Consider the following 19441-nt stretch of genomic DNA (forward strand, 5'->3'; position numbering starts at 1 on the left):
ATGTGCATGCATGAGTATAGCTTGGTGATCTAATGTTCACAATGAACTATTGTGTGTGTGTTACAGGAACTACAGATAGAGGAGCTGCTTAGTTCTATGGCAAACACTGATAACTCTGGTCATCCACATTCATCTGAATATTTGACAATCAGTCATGATAGAGGCAGAAGGTGTGAGAGTGAATATAAGTGCCATGTGACTAGTGTTATGGTACAAAATGCAGCCAATATCACTAAGATGAGGAGAGCTTTCCTCTTTTGTTAATTGTATGTATTGACTAATTAATATACAACAACACTGATTTAGGTGAATTTAGAAATGTTAAATATAAATGTAACTTTGTCACTATTCCTGTCCAGAGTTCAAACTTCAGTCATTAAGTATGGCATATATAATGTATCACACCAACTATATGGTCTGCCTTTACTTATCAACTTAAACAAATGTGAAATATTTTAAAGCAATGCAGTTCAAAAGTATTGTGTGCTTTTTTTTAAAAAAAAAAGCACTTCTGAGTAAGATGGACTTCAGGTGGATGAAGCACATAAATAGTCCCCTCTCTAAGGCAATCAAAGTTCAACAGTTAAATAACGGAAGAATTAAATATCACTCTGCTGCACTTGGTATAGTAATTGGTACTAGTACTAGTTAATGTCAGAGTCACCTATGTAGAAATGTAACATGAGAATCTCAAATTTTAAAAATAAATGTCTATTTTAAATTAAAAGAACAGGAGTACTTGTGGCACCTTAGAGACTAAATTTGTTAGTCTCTAAGGTGCCACAAGTACTCCTGTTCTTTCTGTGGATACAGACTAACACGGCTGCTTCTCTGAAACCTATTTTAAATTAATTACTTGGTTTTGATACGCATCAATATCTTTGACTGCAATGGTGTCAGATCTTAAGCTAAGATGGATCAGGGCTGATCACTTCCTGAAGATCCTTTCTACAAGTAGCTGTGTTGTTGATTCAGTAAGTTTGTATGTTTTCCTCTCAATCAGCACTCTGCTAATTGACCAGTATTAGAGATGGAAGTGCAGTCTTCTGGAAGAGACTTCAAAGTGAGGCCCTGTCCATCTGTGATCAAAGATCTTCTGGCACTTTTTGTAAAGGATGAACCTTAGTCCTGATCAAATACAGGTTGGTAAACCAAAAATATTAGTTTCTTTGTCTGAAATATTAATTTATCATGATGGAAGAATTCTACAATGAGAACAGTTTTGTTAGCCCATCAGTTAAGTTCAGGCCATAATGAGAAATAAAAATTCCAAGTAAGGAAATATTTTCTATAAATAAGACAGTTGCAAAATGAGATGTATAAATATCCAGTATTTCACTAACATTTTATTCTTAATTCATTAAAGCCGTATCACATGATTTAATTAGATGGACACATGGTATTTCTGTAAAACATTCGAATAGCTATAATAGTAATCCATGGAGTGTATTAGCACTTAAATGTTTTGAAATTCAGACTTTTTTTTAGTTGAGCTTACCTGAAGTAATGCAATAAAAAGAAAAAATGCATTAGCAGCTCTTCTGAACTGGGAATAAAGAAACCTTGGCAGGAATGTGATTATGTTGTATTTTGCAGTGCTAAAAAAGAAAGACAAAAAACCACGTACAATTATTATAGTACCAACAAGTTACACACACACTTTCCTTATTATTCCTTGAAGTGCATGTCATGACAGTACCTTACAATCCAGGTGTTCTGAAGAACAATAAATTTGCTTCAAATAAAAGTCGAAAGAGGGTGTTAAATGAATCAGACAGTGCCTACATTAAGAATCATTTGGAGTTCCAAACCTAAATGATCTCCATCTCCCAAACCACAGCACTTGAGTAGACTCATAAACATCATTATTGTATGCAGCGTTGTTGTAGCTGTGTTGGTCCCAGGATATTAGAGAGACAAGGTGGGTGAGATAATATCTTTTATTAGACCAACTTCTGTTGCTAAGAGAAACATGCTTTCAAATTACACAGAGCTCTTCTTCAGGTATATAGTACCATTTCAAAATTATCTATCTGCTAGCAAAATAGCAGACAGTATCATTTCAAAACTGGTCCTGAGGAAGAGCTCTGTGTAGCTTGAAAGCTTGTCTCTCTCACCAACAGAAGTTGGTCCAATAAAAGATATTTCCTCACCCACTTTGTCTCTCATAAACATCAGACAGCTTTACTAGTGAGCAAGCATATAGTACAATTTCAAAATTATCTATGTACTTTCATACTATCCCAACAATTGTACTATCTGCTATTTTGCTAGCAGGTCATTTTGAACTGGAAATATGGACTTTAAGACTATCAAAAGGAAAAATACGGGATGTGTATAACTTAAAAGTTGCCTCATCAATCATTTGAATACTATTTCAATTTTAGCAGTGCCTAAATGCTCCTAATAACTAAGCTATGAGAAACGTTCACATCAGTTCATATGTATACTATCCTACAAGTCCTGGTTAGATCTGTAGGATTGCACCCACTTAACAATAAACTATTTTAAAAATGTAAGAAAACAAAACACAAATGTGTCCTAATGCTAAGTTATGGAAGATGACTACATTTGTTTGTTTGTTCTTAAAGTTCAAGATAAATATTTAAGGGATTTTTATGATAGATTAACTGCTGTACATCAAAGCTCTATGTCCTATGCAGAACATTACAAATGGATTATGCACCAGAAATCCAACCATTATTTGACAGATGTCATGTCTTATTCATTTTAATCTTTCAGTCTTTACACTGTTACATTTATTGAGTGGTTGTTTCTTACTTTAATTATAATGAACATGAAAGCAGCTGATCAATACTGCAAACCGGTTACAAACACGGTGACTACCAAATGTCAGCGTATGAACTTATCTGACTCAACATGCCTAAAGTAGAAGGGAAGTTATAAAAAATGAACAACTGAATAGACTGATAATTTTAAACAATTTTGAAAAATAAAATGTAAATATTGTCAAGAGTTAAGTTACAAGATGGAAAGATTTTATGCTCATTGCTAAGGCTGCAGAAAATTTGTTTCTTCACTGTATAGTGAATAAAAGCAAATTTACTTTCATAAAGCTTTTGTGGGTTTTCATTTTATTTTCAGTACTTCTTTTTTTTCCAGTGAATTTTTTATTCAGAAAAATTGTCCACGTTGGGGAGGAAAAAAAATCAGAACCTTCCTGTAACTCATAAGACTATGCTTAGGGACCATTACACTCTATCCATTCATTCCCTTTTGATTGGAGAAGGATAATATGCTGAATCACTGTGCATGTTAGATACAATAGTATAGTAACAGATGGCATGGTAGATCTGGAAAACAATACCATGTTTCCCAAAGATTCCAGACTGACCCAGACAGCCAGCCTCAGTGAGTCTAGCTAGTTAAGCATATGTCTAGACAAGCGTTTCTCAATGTGGCCACCGCAGAGGCACCGGAACAGCAGGCACCAGAGGGCCATGGCCCCATCACTATTAAAAGTGGGAGGTCTATGCCCCTCCCACTTTTTACTGGCCATAAGAGCGAGCGACAGGGGAAGGGGCAGAGAGGAGCAAGAGGGAAATAGGGTCGGGGGTGGGGGAGAGGCGGCACAGGAGCAAGGCCCCGGGGGAGGAGGCAGTGCAGGGGCAGAGCCTTAGGGGAAAGGGTGGGGTGAGGCCTCAAAGAGAAAGGGCAGCACAAGGGCAGGCCTTGGGGGAAGGGGTGGTGTGAGGGTAGGGCCACAGTTCAGGCACCGGTGGCCCCCCTACACTTTTAGGGAGCTTCCGCCGCTCATGGGCCACTGCACGCAGCCCCCGGTGGATTTTTGTGTGGCTACAACAGCCTCCAAAGCATGGGCAAAGATGGGGACAGGGCACAAAGCTGTGGCCCCTCCCTGCAGCACCCAGCTGTTGCTCTTGAATAGCTGTTACCAAGGGCAGCGAGATACGCCACCTTGGTGTTTGCACTAACACTGCCAACAGGTATTGGAGCCCTGCACCGTGCAGTCACCTCATGGGCTGCGCCTTTGGAGACACACAGAGCCAGTGTGCACAGCACTGGAGGCAGCTGTGGTGTTCAGTTTCTGGGGCACTGCCCTGTGCAGCCCTCCTGCTCCTGTCCGGGACTCCACAGGCAGCCAGTGAGTTCCCGACCCACCTTCCCCAGGGCGGCTCCCACTGAAGGGCCACGGGAGGCAGGGACAGAGAGACAGATTTGTCAGAGCTGCCACCAGCAAGAACTGGTGGACTCACTCTGAGGCCACCAAAAATTTTGTTGTGAGAACCCCTGCTCTAGACAGATTTCCTACATTGTGCTGTAGTCTACTACTGGGAAAGTTTTGACAAATAATACATTATGCACATAGTAACAATAAGAATGATGTGCTACACTCCTTAAGGAACCTCAGCTAGAGACTTTTAATGAAAATTATAAAAAATTCTATATAAAAGTATATAAAAAAACTTCACATCAGAATAACTTGAAGAACAAAACAGTTTATCTGCTTCTGGAAGCAAAAAGACCCCAACACCAGGACTCAGTTTAGCAATGGCACCGGAAGAAACAAAGAATCACTATAACACATCCAGGATATGGAAAATGTGTGCAGTTCTATAAGGAAGTCCAATACAACAGAGTAGACCATATTTATTTTATATTAAATTTAATTTTACATCGTTCCCTTATTTTCAGTTTTCCATGTGTATCAGGTTTACGTACTGATAACTCATACCTATACCACAGATGTTGTCCCTGGAGAGGGATGAAGAAGGAAACTAGGTTTTGGCAACTGGGGCAGGGTCAGTTGAGACTTGGCACCAGTGGAGGTATGGGAGACTTTTGTGAGATAAGCACATCAGTCACATGTTTCTGGGAAAATGACAAGCACTGTGTGTCTAGAGACTGGGTTGTAGGTGGTCATGCCTAGTGGTTGGAATGGGAATCAGGCCTAATGGTCGAAGACCCCTGAAATGTGCTATGATTACCAGGCAGGGGAATCTTCAGCTCACACGGAATGAGGGGGGTGGGGCAGAAAGAAAGTCGGGGGGGCAGTGCTGCCTGCCTATGCAGTGCTGCATTCTGTGCCTGCTGAGCAGCAACTTGGGCCTGCCAGGCAACCCTATCTCCAGCAGGGAAAGACTGGCAGGGGTGGGATCCATACTAGCCCTTTGCTGTATGCAGTAGCTTGTTGGCGGCTCAACGTATATGCTTGTGGACTTTTTGCCTCCCTGTGCTCATCTCTCTCAAGCCTTGCTTCTGCTCTGCTCATCCACAGATCCAGCCCAGATTCTGCCCTGCACCCAGCCTTATTCACACCCTTGAGCAACCTGGTTATATTGAAGTAATTCTGTAGAGTAGACCAGGGCTCAGGAAGACAGCACTGCACTGATTTACATTTGGTTAGCACTTTCCAGGTTATCTTTACAATCACGAGGGCTAGATTTTTTTAAAAATAACAGTCCAAGCTTAAACTCTATAGCACAATTCTGCAGTAATGGGATGGAGGATTCTGTGGAAAGTCTGATGGAAATTTCAGCAGCTGAGATTTACAGACTATATGGGTCAATGCTAAAATGTAAACATCTGAATTTCAGGCTCAGAACTATTAATGAATGTTAAATGAAGCTGGACAGACAGAATCTATAGCAACAGTGAAGACCCTGAGGACATCAATCACCATCAAAAGGCTTTGTGTAAAGAAACACTGGAGAATTCTGACAGTTGAACTGAGAATAGTCAATGTTAAAGAAGATTTACAGTTGCTCAGAATTATTTTAGGTATATGTCTGTTAAACTGAGACAGAGAACAAAGGACAGCTTAATTCATCTGGTAATGTTGAACTCTATGCCTTGTAACCTCAAAATAGAGCAAGACATCACCTCAAAGACGCAAAGAATTAAATTAAACTATCAAAAACTAGCACACAGTCCATCATACAAGATAGCTGTATTCCTGCCTACATTCATAGCACATTCCATATATGCTTGGGAACTACCAGTACTCACACACAGAAGTTCAAGGCACAAAAATTGGGTCTATTTCACAAGAGCAGACAGGAAGGAAAGCCCAGCATGAACCCACAGTATTCTGAACTAATTTATGAAAAGAGCGCCAAGTTTTTTCACATGACAAAAAAAAAAAAATGAAGAAACGAGGGCTGTCAATTAATCGCAGTTAACTCACACAATTAACTCAAAAAAACCCACAGAATACAAAGTGTACAGTGCTCATTTTATTTTAATTACGAATATTTGCACTGTAAAAATGAAAACAGAAATAGGTGAATTGAAAAATACTCATACAAGTACCGTAGTGAAATTTCTTTATCGTGAAAGTACAATTTACAAATCTAGATTTTTTTTTGTTACATAACTGCCCCCTAAAAACAACAAAAAAGTAAAACTTTAGAACCTACAAGTCCACTCAGTCCCACTTCTTGTGCGGCCAATCGCTAAGAGAAACAAATTTGTCTACATTTACAGGAGATAATGCTACCCGCTTCTTATTTACAATGTCATCTGAAAGTGTGAACAGATGTTTGCATGGCACTTTTATAGCCAGCATTGCAAGGTATTTACGTGCCAGATATGCTAAATATTCATATGCCCCTTCATGCTTTGGCCACTATTCCAGAGGATATGCTTCCATTCTGATAATGCGTTAATTAAATTTGTGACTGAACTCCTTGGGGGAGAATTGTACGTCTCCTGCTCCATGGTTTTACCTGCATTCTGCCAAATCATGTTATAGCAGTCTCAGAGGATAACCCCACACGTGTTGTTCATTCTAAGAACACTTTCACTGCAGATTTGACAAAATGCAAAGAAGGTACCAATGTGAGATTTCTAACGATAGCTACAGCACTCAACCCAAGATTTAATAATCTGAAGTGCCTTCCAAAATCTGAGAGGGACAGGGTGTGGAGCATGCTTTCAGAATCCTAAAAGAGCAACACTCAGATGCCAAAACTACAGAACACGAACCACCAAAAAAGAAAATATTTAGCGCATCTGGCACGTAAATATCTTGCAACGCCGACTACAACAGTACCATGCAAATGTCCTCTTAGGGCTCCTAACGAACAGTTAAAAAAAGAAACCAAGATCCTACAATAATCCAACTTTCACCCCTCCCATGGAATTCCTTCGTCTTGGTCATCTGACTTCTTCAACAACCACTTTTGTGGAAAGATAAACAAACAGCTCCTACTTCCTCCGGATCTCTTAGTCTTCTAATGCATAGGCCTGTCTATAGTCCTCCTTCCAAACATTCCTTGCTGAAACAATCTCTAATTCCTCTCAGTCCTGAGACCTATATTTCCCAAATTCCCTGGTTATGGGTTGAACAAAGAACAGCATCACGTTGGGCCTGTAGCTTACCTTAAAGGGCCAGCACACCCTGTTACTGTAAACACATACCTAGCATTACTTTCATTACCCCACACACCTATACAATGGTGATAAGGTATGGGACAACAAAACATATCACTTGTTACATATTTTGGTGTGACTCCAGTTTAAAATGCTATTCCTTATGACCGTACTGAATCTAGAGATCAGTGTGGTCACTTGCATGCAAATATCCAATAGTTATTTTGTTACAATGCAGATTTCTAGTCTGTAGTCTGAGAATAAACCAAAAGTTTTGGACTACCGTGTACCTACAGTATTCTTTTTAAGTATACTACAATTAACAATAGTATGCAGAATGCTTCTCTGCTCTTTCAAACATTTTCACTGCATTGTAAATTCAAAGAGAAAGTTTGAGAAAAGACTTTTGATTCTATAGCCAAAGTAGTTCTCTAAGTAATTACCAAATAACATTCTGTACCCAGTTTTATCGCGTTACTCTCTGTGTATCCACCCATTCTATCCTTCATGCCTTTTTCATGCTATTCCATACAGGCTGAAATAAATCCCACTTCAAGTATATTCACTCTTTCGGATGTCTCCTAAAAATCCACTTTTCATATCATTAGGCAATTAAAAACTTCAGAAACTAAGGGCATGTCTAAACTGCAATCAGCGGCGTGACTGCAGCATGAGTAGACATACCTGAGCTAGCTTTAATTTAGCTTGCTCAAGTAACAATAGCAGTGAAGTCATGGTAGCACAGGTTAGCTGCTGAAGTATGGACCCAAGGTCTGGGGAGAGTTTGCACAGCCCATGGTGCCTCGTCTTCAGTGCTATTGTTACTTGAGCTAGCTATATCAAAGCTAGCTCAAGAACATCAACAGTGTTGCAATCACACCTCTGCAGGCATAATCCAAAATTCACTCACAATCAGACTTGTTTTAGTCTTTGTTCTGCTCTACCTTTTCCTGCATATGTTACATCCATTTTCTGTTTAAACTTGTTAACTGGGCCAGGAACACTCTCTTTACTTAGTCTTTGTAAAGTAACATGCAAAGTTATGGCACTAAATACATATTTTTAATATTTATTAACACTAATACATTATAAAAACTTAATACCTGACATGATTATTGCAGAATTTGGTCAACTGGGGCTGATTGATGAATACAGTTCTCATTTCCTGTTGATCAGCGAGTGAAGTTTTCTCTGAAACATCATCTGTCTTCCCGTAGCCTTTAAAATATAAAATATTTTTATATATTTTGTCAGTTGAGTGTCTGCATATTAGATAAGTAAAAGCATATTTTCATTTAGTCATTAATGAAAATAATTTTATAAAGACAAAAAGTGTACCCCTTAGCTGTCTTTGGGTTTCTTGTTTAGTGTTCACACATTAAAAATTCATACCTTATAAAAAAATCCCAGAAAAAATCTATGTTAAATTTGAGTTAAGTCTGAAAGTACCTATTAGAATTCAGGGTAAAATATATTACAACGATGTTGTAATTATCCCCAAATCAAGCACTGTAAACAGAGAACATTCAATAAATTAAGGTTACACTTGTGTATTGTGCACAAATACTAAGTCATCCCACATATCAATTTCAAAGCTCGTCTTCCTTGTAACATTAACCATTACATTGTCACTGAATGTAAAATTGAACTCTAAAGTGTAAAAGGGAACATTATAACTACATCTTTTTAATACATACTAGTTCCCCATTCTTAGCCTATGTTCATAGGCTATCTTTGCCTAATTTACAGACTGTAAATTCTTTGGTGCAAGCACCATGTAGCTTTCTGAAATGTTTGGAAATTCACAAAGTTACAGAACATATATACATTCATAACATCATAATTATTATTAATAGTACACCAGAGAAGAAATATTTTGGTTAATCTTTGCTAAATATATCTTTGTAGAGTTGATGCTGAAATTATCCTATCAGAAAAAAGGCTATCAAGTGCTTCAACTGAACAAACGATGAAGACTAGCCTAAGGCCTTGTCTACACTAAAGGGAAAAGTCGATCTAAGCTACGCAATTCGAGTGATGTGAATAACATAACTCAAATCAACGTAGCTTAGATCTACTTACCGCGGGGTCCAAACTACGCGACGTTGACTCCCCTTACTCTTCTCAATCAGGTGGAGTACAGGAGTCGACAGGAGAGTGATCGGTGGTTGATTTAGAGGGTCTTCACTAGACCCACTAAATCGACTGCCAATGCATCCATCACTGCAGCGTTGATCCTCCGGTAAGTGTAAACAAGCCCTAACTAACCTACAGCCATAAACAATAAAAATGATGGAATTGCCTTGTTTATTAGTAAATTAATAATAAAACCTTGGAACACCCATCACTACATACCTCTAGTTATACTGATCACATTCTGTCTACTCTACAACAGCTTTCCAGATGAACTTTTTAAGCTGCTACAAGTCGGTTTTTCTTTTTTATTGAACCCTGACCAATCTGCTTTATCAGAAGAACAAAAAAGTTAATAGTATAGTTATCTTCCTCTAGACAAACTCATTTATAATTTAGTGTTTATGTATCTGTGTAATTAATATTTATTAGCAGTTGAGCTCTTAATCTACATCTCTCTCAGCACCCAAAAGAGATGATTAGATCAAAGCAATCTGCCATAAACCATGTTTTCCGATTACAGGGTACAAATAAGAGATGTTTGGTTAAAGAAAAAAAGGACACGAAAGAATTTTGGCAGTACAGCTGATGTAAAGATAGTTATCTGTCACTCTAGCTATGATATCTGTATCACTATCTATCTACCGATATATATCTACACACACACACACACACACACACACACACACACACACACACACACAGTAATTGCAGATTAATTCAGTGGTGATAATTAAGCAATGAGACACAGAGGGAGCGAGCATTGTTAGGCATGAATAAGGGGATAAAGCATCAAGAAGCAATGATAATCCAGCATAATGTATGCTCCATTATGTTTTACTAGAATTATAAAATGGCTTGACACAAATACTACCTAAAATGTACTAGGGGTATATTACCACCTGTTAATGTTTTTTTCATTTCAAATACATTAATCCAGACCAATGAGCTCCAGCTTCTTGTCAGTGAATGGTATACATTATCACCATACTCAGTGTTTTGGCACCAAATGCTTGAAGTTCTGCCCAGTAGCTCTGAGGAAACCTGCAGCTGAAGTTTCCACACCATACAGTGGAGACAGGATAATAGTAATAACAACAAATTATAAAAATTAAATTAGATTCTATTCTGAAAAAATGACGTCAAAAGGCATTGTTCAATTTCCATTGTTAATTATCCCTCAAGAATTGCTTGTAAAAATGGCAGAAGGCACAGTGGTTGGTGGAGTGGTAAATAATTATAAGGATAGGTAAATTCTACAGAATGATCCAGATTGCATTGTAAACTGGGTTCATTTGAACAACATGAATTTTAATACTGCTAAATGCAAGGTTATACATCTAGGATCCAACAATACAGGCCATACTTACAGGTTGGGGATATATTTTGGAAATCAGTTGCTCAGAAAAGGACTCAGGAATCAAGATGGATAACTAGCTGAACATGAACTTGCAGTACAATGAGACTGAGAGCAAATGCAATTCTTAGCTGGGTAAGTAGGGTAATATTGAGTAGAAGCATGGAGATGTTATTACTACTCTATATGACATTAGTTAGGCCATTACTGTAATACTGTAATACTGTGTCCAGTTTGCATGTCCACATTTTTAAAATAACATTGCCAAATTGGAAAAGGTTCAGAAAAGACCTACAAGAATGAAATGAGTTATGGAAGATTTGACTTACAAACTCAAGAAGCCTCAGGTAGCCTGATGGCCTTGATAAAGGTTATGCCTTTGACTTACAGTTCAAGAGATCCTGGGGTAGTTATGTCGGTGGAAGTAAAATTATTACCAGCTGCAGTTCTTTGGCCTGTGTTTCTGGAGGAGGTCAGACTAGATGATTAAAATAGTCCCTTCTGGACCTATTTAGCTTAAAAAAAGAAAAGGTAAGACAAGTGACTGAATCTATAAGTATCTATTAATGATGCTCTTTTAATGTAGTGTGTGTGTGTGTGTGTGTGTGTGTAATTACCTAGGTTTTAAAAAAATAAACTGAAAAAAAAGAAGTACCATTGTATGGCATCATATTAACACCCACATCGGTCATCAGCCCGGTTGGAACCTACAGATATACCTAAACACTTATAAAAAAAATCTTCTAATTCTTTGTGTGTAATATATTTCTAGCATGAACTACATATACCCATAAACCACACTGTCAGGCAAACAGGTCTGCATTTAAGCTCAGCAATAGTGGCAGGTTGATGGCTGCTTAATGCGTATGCACACAGCTGTGATCACTCCTGTACCTGCCTTGCTCCAGCTTGTTCCCAGCCTCATTCCTATCCTGCTCCTGCCCGGCTTCCCTGCTTGCTCCTGACTCTGGTTCTGACCCCAACCCTCGGCTTGACTCCAACCACTAGGCCTGACTGCCACTGCTCTGACCACTAGGTATGACTGCCCATGCCTTGGTACTTGACAGTCACATATCAATACAGATCATTCTCCAATCCACCTGCCCATTATGTGCCACAAACACCAGCATCATGTGTCATAAATTTAACCACCAAATGCAGACCAGCAACTTAACCCTTGTGCATGTCAATTCCCTGCTATGGTCAAGATGCCACACTTCCTATCTTAATCTCCATGGATGAAATTTACCTCTTTGTAGAGGGCCAATGCAAGGCTTATGCCATATGGAATTTTACCCCATATGCACTCCAGAAACAGGACCATTCACTCATTTCCTTGTGAGGCAGACAGTCCAAAGTACTTTATTCTCTTTGTCTGTACAATACCATTTATACCATTCCTATTGACCATCCCAGTGCAAGTCAGATACAGACCATATATTCACTTTTTTCCAACCCTATTGTACAAATATCAGCTACTAATTACAGAGGAACCTGTTATCATACCAAGCCAGTACAATACTTATCTAACGAGCAATACAGGAAAGAACTGATGTATCTACAGAATGTATTATTTTAATTTAGAATAATTTCAAAAATGTCATAAATTCCAGTTAGGATATTAGTCTTGGGTCAGGAACAAGTAAGAGGGACAGTACTAAGGCTGATTCTGAAATGTGCAATGTGATATTTTCCACATCTATGTTCATTTAAGAGACTAAGAAATTGGAATGATATTTGAATATTTATCTACCTCCCCTTATATGTTAATTTCCATATATCATATGGAAACTTAAAGGAAATAAATTGTATTGGTTAATTTTCCCTTTTTATTTTTTAAATGAAAGAGGCACCAAAAAGAAGTTTAGGAGATCTTCAAAATACCCACTAGCCTACTTTCCACTAACCACTGCTCATTCCCGCACCTTTCCTTAAAACGTGGACATTAGGAGCTCACCAAGTTTTGAGCCTAACTATTTCACAATGTCCTGCAGAGTTTGAGTTCTGGAATGTTACCAGCTCCTCTCCTCAGACAGCTTCAAATGTCTTGCAATGCCATGAAAATTTTAGCGGTTAAACAGGGTTTTCTTTATCACTCTACCATTTGTTCTCTTTGAGGTCTGCCTAAGCTTTACAATGAGCTCATGGGACCACGCAGACTTCATAAAACACACAATGCCATAGCAAGCAAACACATTTTTTAAATAAATATCTTAAAGGTGACTATTAGCCTATGTCCTAGATTTTGAATGGTGTTTATCCACATGCAAAGTTTGAAATATCATAATCAATGTGATTTTGTTTTAGCTTGCAGGACTTCTCCCAAATAGAAAGTCTGACACTGATTAACATTTCAGTTTATATTAGGCAACCATAATTTAAGTTGGACTAAATTGCCTTCAGTACGTTAAAAAAATTCTAATGTACTCTGAAATTTCTTTTAGTTAAAAATAATTTCAAAACAAAGTTATAAGGAGAGAGAATCACAGAATCATAGAATATTAGGGTTGGAAGAGACCTCAGGAGGTCATCTAGTCCAATCCCTTGCTCAAAAGGGTACCAAAACCAACTAAATCATCCCAGCTAGGACTTTGTCAAGCGGGGCCTTAAAAACCACTAAGGATGGAGATTCCACCACCTCCCTAGGTAATCCATTCCAGTGCTTCACCACCCTCCTAGTGAAATAGTTTATAAATGAAACCTTCACAACAGAGCTGCTTCTCAGTAACTGTATAACTAAGGTAGTTTTAAATTACCTGTAACTCAGACAGTTTTATAAATTTTCTTCATACAAAAAAAGTTGAGTACCATCCTGCAATAAATCCAACTAATCCAAACTGATTTAAATGAAGATGACCATGAGATGGTAGAGTTCAGGATCCAGACAAAAGGAAGAAAGGAGAGCAGCAGAATACGGACCCTGGAGTTCAGAAAAGCAGACTTTGACTCCCTAAGGGAAGTGATGGGCAGGATCCTTTGGGAGGCTAATATGTGGGGGAAAGGAGTCCAGGACAGCTGGCTGTATTTTAAAGAAGCCTTTGTGAGGGGACAGGAACAAACCATCCCGATGTGCAGAAAGAATAGCAAATATGCTATGCTAAAGAATAGCTGGCAGGCAACCAGCTTGGCTTAACAGAGAAATCTTCAGTGAGCTTAAACGCAAAAAGGAAGCTTACAAGAAGTGGAAACTTGGGCATATGACTAGGGAGGAGTATAAAAATATTGCTTGAGCATGCAGGGGTGTAATCAGGAAGGCCAAAGCACAATTGGAGTTGCAGCTAGCAAGGGATGTGAAGGGTAACAAGAAGGGTTTCTACAGGTAGGTTAACAACAAGAAGGTGGTTCAGGGAAAGTGTGGGACCCTTACTGAATGGGGGGAGGCAACCTAGTGACAGATGATGTGAAAAAAGCTGAAGTAATCAATGCTTCTTTTGCCTCAGTTTTCACAGACAAGGTCAGCTCCCAGACTGCTGCACTGGGCAGCACAGTATGGGGAAGAGGTGAGCACCTTAGTGGTGAAAGAACAGGTTAAGAACTATTTAGAAAAGCTGGACATGCATAAGTCCATGGAGCCAGATGCAATGCATTCGAGGTTGCCGAGGGAGTTGGCTGATATGATTGCAGAGCCATTGGCCATTATCTTTGAAAACTCGTGGTGATCAGGGGAGGTCCCTGACAAGTGGAAAAAGCAGGGTGGATAAAAATCAATGATATTTTTTATTTAAATTGGATTTTTAAGGAAAAACCTATCTAAAGATAGTTTTAATTAAGATATAATGTATCTCAAAGATATCTCATCATGGAATAGGGATTATAAATTCTAATTCTATAGTGTGAGACAATATACACTGGCCCCTCCCTAGAACATGGGGTTTTGGATCCATGCGCGGTCCCGCGCTATAAGCGAATTCGCGCTATATAGACGCGCATTCTAGCGTGCTGTATTCATATCATGTTTAAGAAAAGTTTTGTAAATAAGCTCCAACAGTTCATGGATTAGGGACTTAATTTTACAGGGTACCAGGAGCTTCTGTATAGATTATTTAGGTTAATCTTTCTACCTAACCTATGGGACTCAGTGCTCAGTCTAGAAGATACCATCAGAGATGCTTAGTTTTGCAGTGCTCAAATTGTGGATTCGTGTTCCAGAGATAACATGCTTGTTAAAAGCAAAAATGTTTTTAAATAAATAAATAAATAATATATAGAGGTGAGAAATAACGTCACCCTATTGTCCCTCTGCAAATCTGTGCAAAGTTTCAAAAAGTTCAATGAATAGAAAATTGTTGGGTGAGGAATAGATCTGGACAAGGAGAAGTCTGGAGATAAATGTGAGAAGGGAGGGACAAGCAGTAGAAACAAAAGTGAAACTGTTTGAGGAGCGTATTCCAGAAGTCTTGAGGTCTTTGACAGTAGCCTTCATTGATTTAAGATCTACCATACCAGTCTCTCACTAGAAGAGAAAACCTATAATGGCAGTAGGCCGTAAAAGAGACCCAGTTTGGGAATATTTTAATGACGTTCCTCTACCTGTGAGGTAAGACAGTCATGCGTCCAAAATGCAAACAGTGCAACAAAGAAATGCAAGGCCTGGTTGCCCGAATGAAACAACATCATGAGAAGTGTTCCTTCTCAGGAGGAAGCTGCGTTGAAGATGATGAAAGGAACATGTCTGAATATGATCCTTTTGTATTTGCTTGAGTGACAACAGAAGAAGGGAATGTCTTCCTTACAGAAACAATGGATACATCAGGAAATGCACACACAGCAGAATACTTACAAGAAGTAGCAGTAAAAGCTATAACAAACTGTGAAAAAAAAATTCAAATATCTAGTATGCAGTTTGGTCACAGACAATGCTGCAAATGTATCCAAGATGAGAAGAAATTGTTTAGAAGAGAGTCCCAAGCTAATAACATACGGTTGCAGTGCTCATTTGATGCTCCTGCTAGCCAAAGACTTCAGTGTTCCAGAAATAAAGCCTAATGTTGTTGAAATTGCAAAATACTTCCATAACAACCATTTTTTGCAGCAGCTGGTCTGAAAAAAGTGGGAGAAACCAAGCTAACTCTCCCACAAGACATGTGATGGAACTCAGTAGTGGACTGTTTTGAGCACTATATCAAGAACTGGCCTAATCTGATGACAGTTTGTGAACAAAATCGTGAAAAAATAGATGGCACTGTCACAGCCAAAGTTCTCAACATTGGGCTTAAGAGAAATGTTGAACACATGCTGAGTACCCTGAAGCCTATTTCTGTAGCCTTGAACAAAATGCAAGGAAATAGCTGTTTTATTGCTGATGCTGTTGAAATTTGGAAGGAACTGAGTGAGATCTTAAAAAGAGAAATATGCAATGACAGAGTTAAATTACAAGCATTAAAAAAAACGAATGGGACAAGCACTATCTCCAGCTCATTTTCTTGCAAATATTCTCAATACTCGGTACCAGGATCAAACCTTAACTGCTGAAGAAGAGGAGTTGGCTATGACATGGACATCCAGCGATCATCCCTCCATAATGCCAACTATAATAAACTTCAGAGTTAACGGTTAGCCATTCAAGAAATATATGTTTGCTGATGATGTTTTTTAAAAAAAAAGTCACACCAGTGAACTGATGGAAGTCACTTAACCCCTTGTATTCAGAGACTGTTGAAGTGATAATCTCACTTTTAACAGCAGTAACTTCTTCTGCCGGTGTAGAAATTTCTTCCTTTGCACTAATTCATTCCAAATTGAGAAATCGTTTGGGACCAGAAAAAGCAGGAAAGCTTGTTTTTCTTTTCCAGATTACGAACAAACAGGAAAATGAAGGTGAAGATGACTGAGTTAGCTGCAGAAGCCAATATTTTAAGTTTCTCATGTTGACTTGGCTGACATATTTAAAAAAAAATTAAATTGACTATTTAATTTAACTATTTTAGTTAAAAACAATTTTAACAAAAACAAACCTGATTTAAAAAAACTTGAATGTTTAACTAAATTCAAAAATTCACATGCTTGTTTTGTTAAAATATTATATGTTTGCTGTTGAAAAAAATCCAGAATACATAATATTGTTGTTTTAGTTAAATGTCTGTCTGGTGATGTTCTCCTCCTAATACACATGGCAAGAAAATCCTCCAAATATTAATGATTAGCCTGTTGAATTGGAGATAGCTCACCTCCCAATGACTTTATAAGTATCTGCTTCAATTACCTTTGGTAAATGAAATAACCAAACAATCATTCATTTTCTGATATAGCTGTAAAACTAATCTGAAAAGTTTTCAAAATAAATCACTTTAAAAATCTATAGTGTGTACCTTCTAAAAATGAAACCGACATCTATCTCTGAGTGGCGAAGAATATGTATTAAGGTTATAACAACCAACAAGAATGCACTTTTATGTAGAAATCCATCAAGAACAGTCAACATGGATTCAGCAAGGGCAAGTCATGCCTGACCAACCTGATTACCTTCTATGATGAGATAACTGGCTCTGTGGATATGGGGAAAGCAGTGGACATGACATACCTTGACTTTAGCAAAGCTTTTGATATAGTCTCCCACAGTATTCTTGCCAGCAAGTTAAAGAAGTATGGATTGGATAAATGGACTGTAAGGTGGATAAAAAGCTGGCTAGATTTTCAGGCTCAACGGGTAGTAACCAACGGCTTGATGTCTAGTTGGCAGCCAGTGTCAAGCGGAGTGCCCCAGGGGTCGGTCCTGGGGCCGGTTTTGTTCAACATCTTCATTAATGATCTGGATGATGGGATGAATTGCATCCTCAGCAAATCCGTGGATGACACTATGCTGGAGGGTAGGGATAGGGTCCAGAGTGACCTAGACAAATTGGAGGATTGAGCCAAAAGAAATCTGATGAGGTTCAACAAGGACAAGTGCAGAGTCCTGCACTTAGGATGGAAGAATCCCATGCACTGCTACAGGCTGGGGACCAACCAGCTAAGCAGCAGTTCTGCAGAAAAGGACCTAGGGATTACAGTGGACAAGAAGCTGGATACATGTCAACAGTGTGCTCTTGTTGCCAAGAAGGCTAATGGTATATTGGGCTGCATTAGTAGGAGCATTGCCAGAAGATCGAGGGAAGTGATTATTCCCCTCTATTCGGCACTGGTGAGGCCACACCTGGAGTATTGTGTCCAGTTTTGGGCCCCCCACTACAGAAAGGATGTGGACAAACTGAAGGTAGTCCAGCGGAGGGCAACAAAAATTATTAGGGGGTGGGTGTAGTAGGGTACACAACCCACCCCTCTTTCTGGGGCCCACTTGCTGCCCCAATAAGGGTCAGAGAGACTTCAGGATTGTGCAACACCCGTGTCTTTATTTACTTACAGTTATCCCACCACCAGTGTCCATCTATTTACAAGCTTTACAGGATTATTCAACCTCTTTTACAGGGAGAGTCAACCTCCAGCTAGGAAGCCTCTAGTTCCCTCCCTGATTGATTTCTCTTTGGCTGGTCCCCAGCCTTTTGGCTCCCTCCCAGCCTTTACAGCCCTTGGCTTGTCAGGCCAGCAGGTGTTGCCAATCCTCAGGCCAGCATCAGGCCTTTTCCATTAGCCCCAATCTGTTGCCCATGATTGGAGCTGACTGGACAGGGGTTAATTAGATGCTTTTGCACCAGCACCCTGCTAGAGTGGGGCACATGACTTATGAAGAAAGGCTAAGGGAACTGAGGTTATTTAGTCTGCGGAAGAGAAGAGTGAGGGGGGATTTGATAGTAGCCTTCAACTACCTGAAAGGGGGTTCCAAAGAGGATGGATCTAGGCTCTTCTCAGTGGTGGCAGATGACAGAACAAGGAGCAATAGTCTCAAGTTGCAGTGGGGGAGCTCTAGGTTGGAAAAACTATTTCATTAGGAGCGTGGTGAAGCACTGGAATGGGTACCTAGGGAGGTGGTGGAATCTCCATCCTTAGAGGTTTTTAAGGCCCAGCTTGGTAAAGCCCTGGCTGGGATGATTTAGATGGGGTTCATCCTGCTTTGGGGGGGGGGGGGGGGGGGAGGGGGGTTTGACTAGACGACCTCCTGAGGTCTCTTCCAACCCTAAACTTCTGTGATCTATGTTCTTTGTCATATAGATGGTCAACTATAGGCCTGGATGCAGCTAGAGCAGCAGCTCTCAACCAGGGCCCAGGGGGCTGCAAGCAGGTTTCAGGGGGTCATCCAAGCAAGGCTGGCATTAGACTCACTGGGGCCCAGGGCAGGAAGCCGAAGCCCCACCGTGCAGGACTGAAGCCTGGGGCCCCAAGCCCCGCTACCTGGGGTTGAAGCGAAAGCCTGAGCAATTTAGCTTCGTGGGGCCCCCTGTGGTACAGGGCCCCAAACAACTGCCCTGCTGGCTACCCCCTAATGCTGGCCCAGGCTTTTATAGGCACAGGTGAGCCATGGAGTTTTTATAGCATTTAGGGGCGGGCCTCAGAAAGAAAAAGGTTGAGAACCCCTGGGCTACAGGGCAACTAGATCACTGAATGGGAGGTCTTCACATTGCGTACACACTGGGATTTTTATGAAACTTATCTACCACCTTCCTGAGATTTCTTTTTTATTCTGCAGATTTAAAAATATAACATAAGTAATGAAAGGCCAAGGCA

At 39.6% G+C, this 19441-nt stretch overlaps 1 protein-coding gene across 3 annotated transcripts in view; it reads right to left on the reverse strand.

The window, feature by feature from the left end:
* Window positions 1–19441, reverse strand: part of ATP8A1 (ATPase phospholipid transporting 8A1) — a 245141-nt gene that overhangs the window by 216236 nt on the left and 9464 nt on the right. For all 3 annotated transcript variants that reach the window (XM_054029714.1, XM_054029717.1, XM_054029715.1), the window contains exons 2-3: window positions 8457–8571; window positions 1499–1598 (exon numbers count right to left, since the gene is read on the reverse strand). In XM_054029714.1, coding sequence (XP_053885689.1) covers window positions 1499–1598; window positions 8457–8571 — 215 coding nt within the window. The remainder of the gene's footprint in view (window positions 1–1498; window positions 1599–8456; window positions 8572–19441) is intronic.

Source organism: Malaclemys terrapin, chromosome 5 (genome assembly GCF_027887155.1).
Source record: "Malaclemys terrapin pileata isolate rMalTer1 chromosome 5, rMalTer1.hap1, whole genome shotgun sequence".
NCBI lineage: Eukaryota > Metazoa > Chordata > Testudines > Emydidae > Malaclemys > Malaclemys terrapin.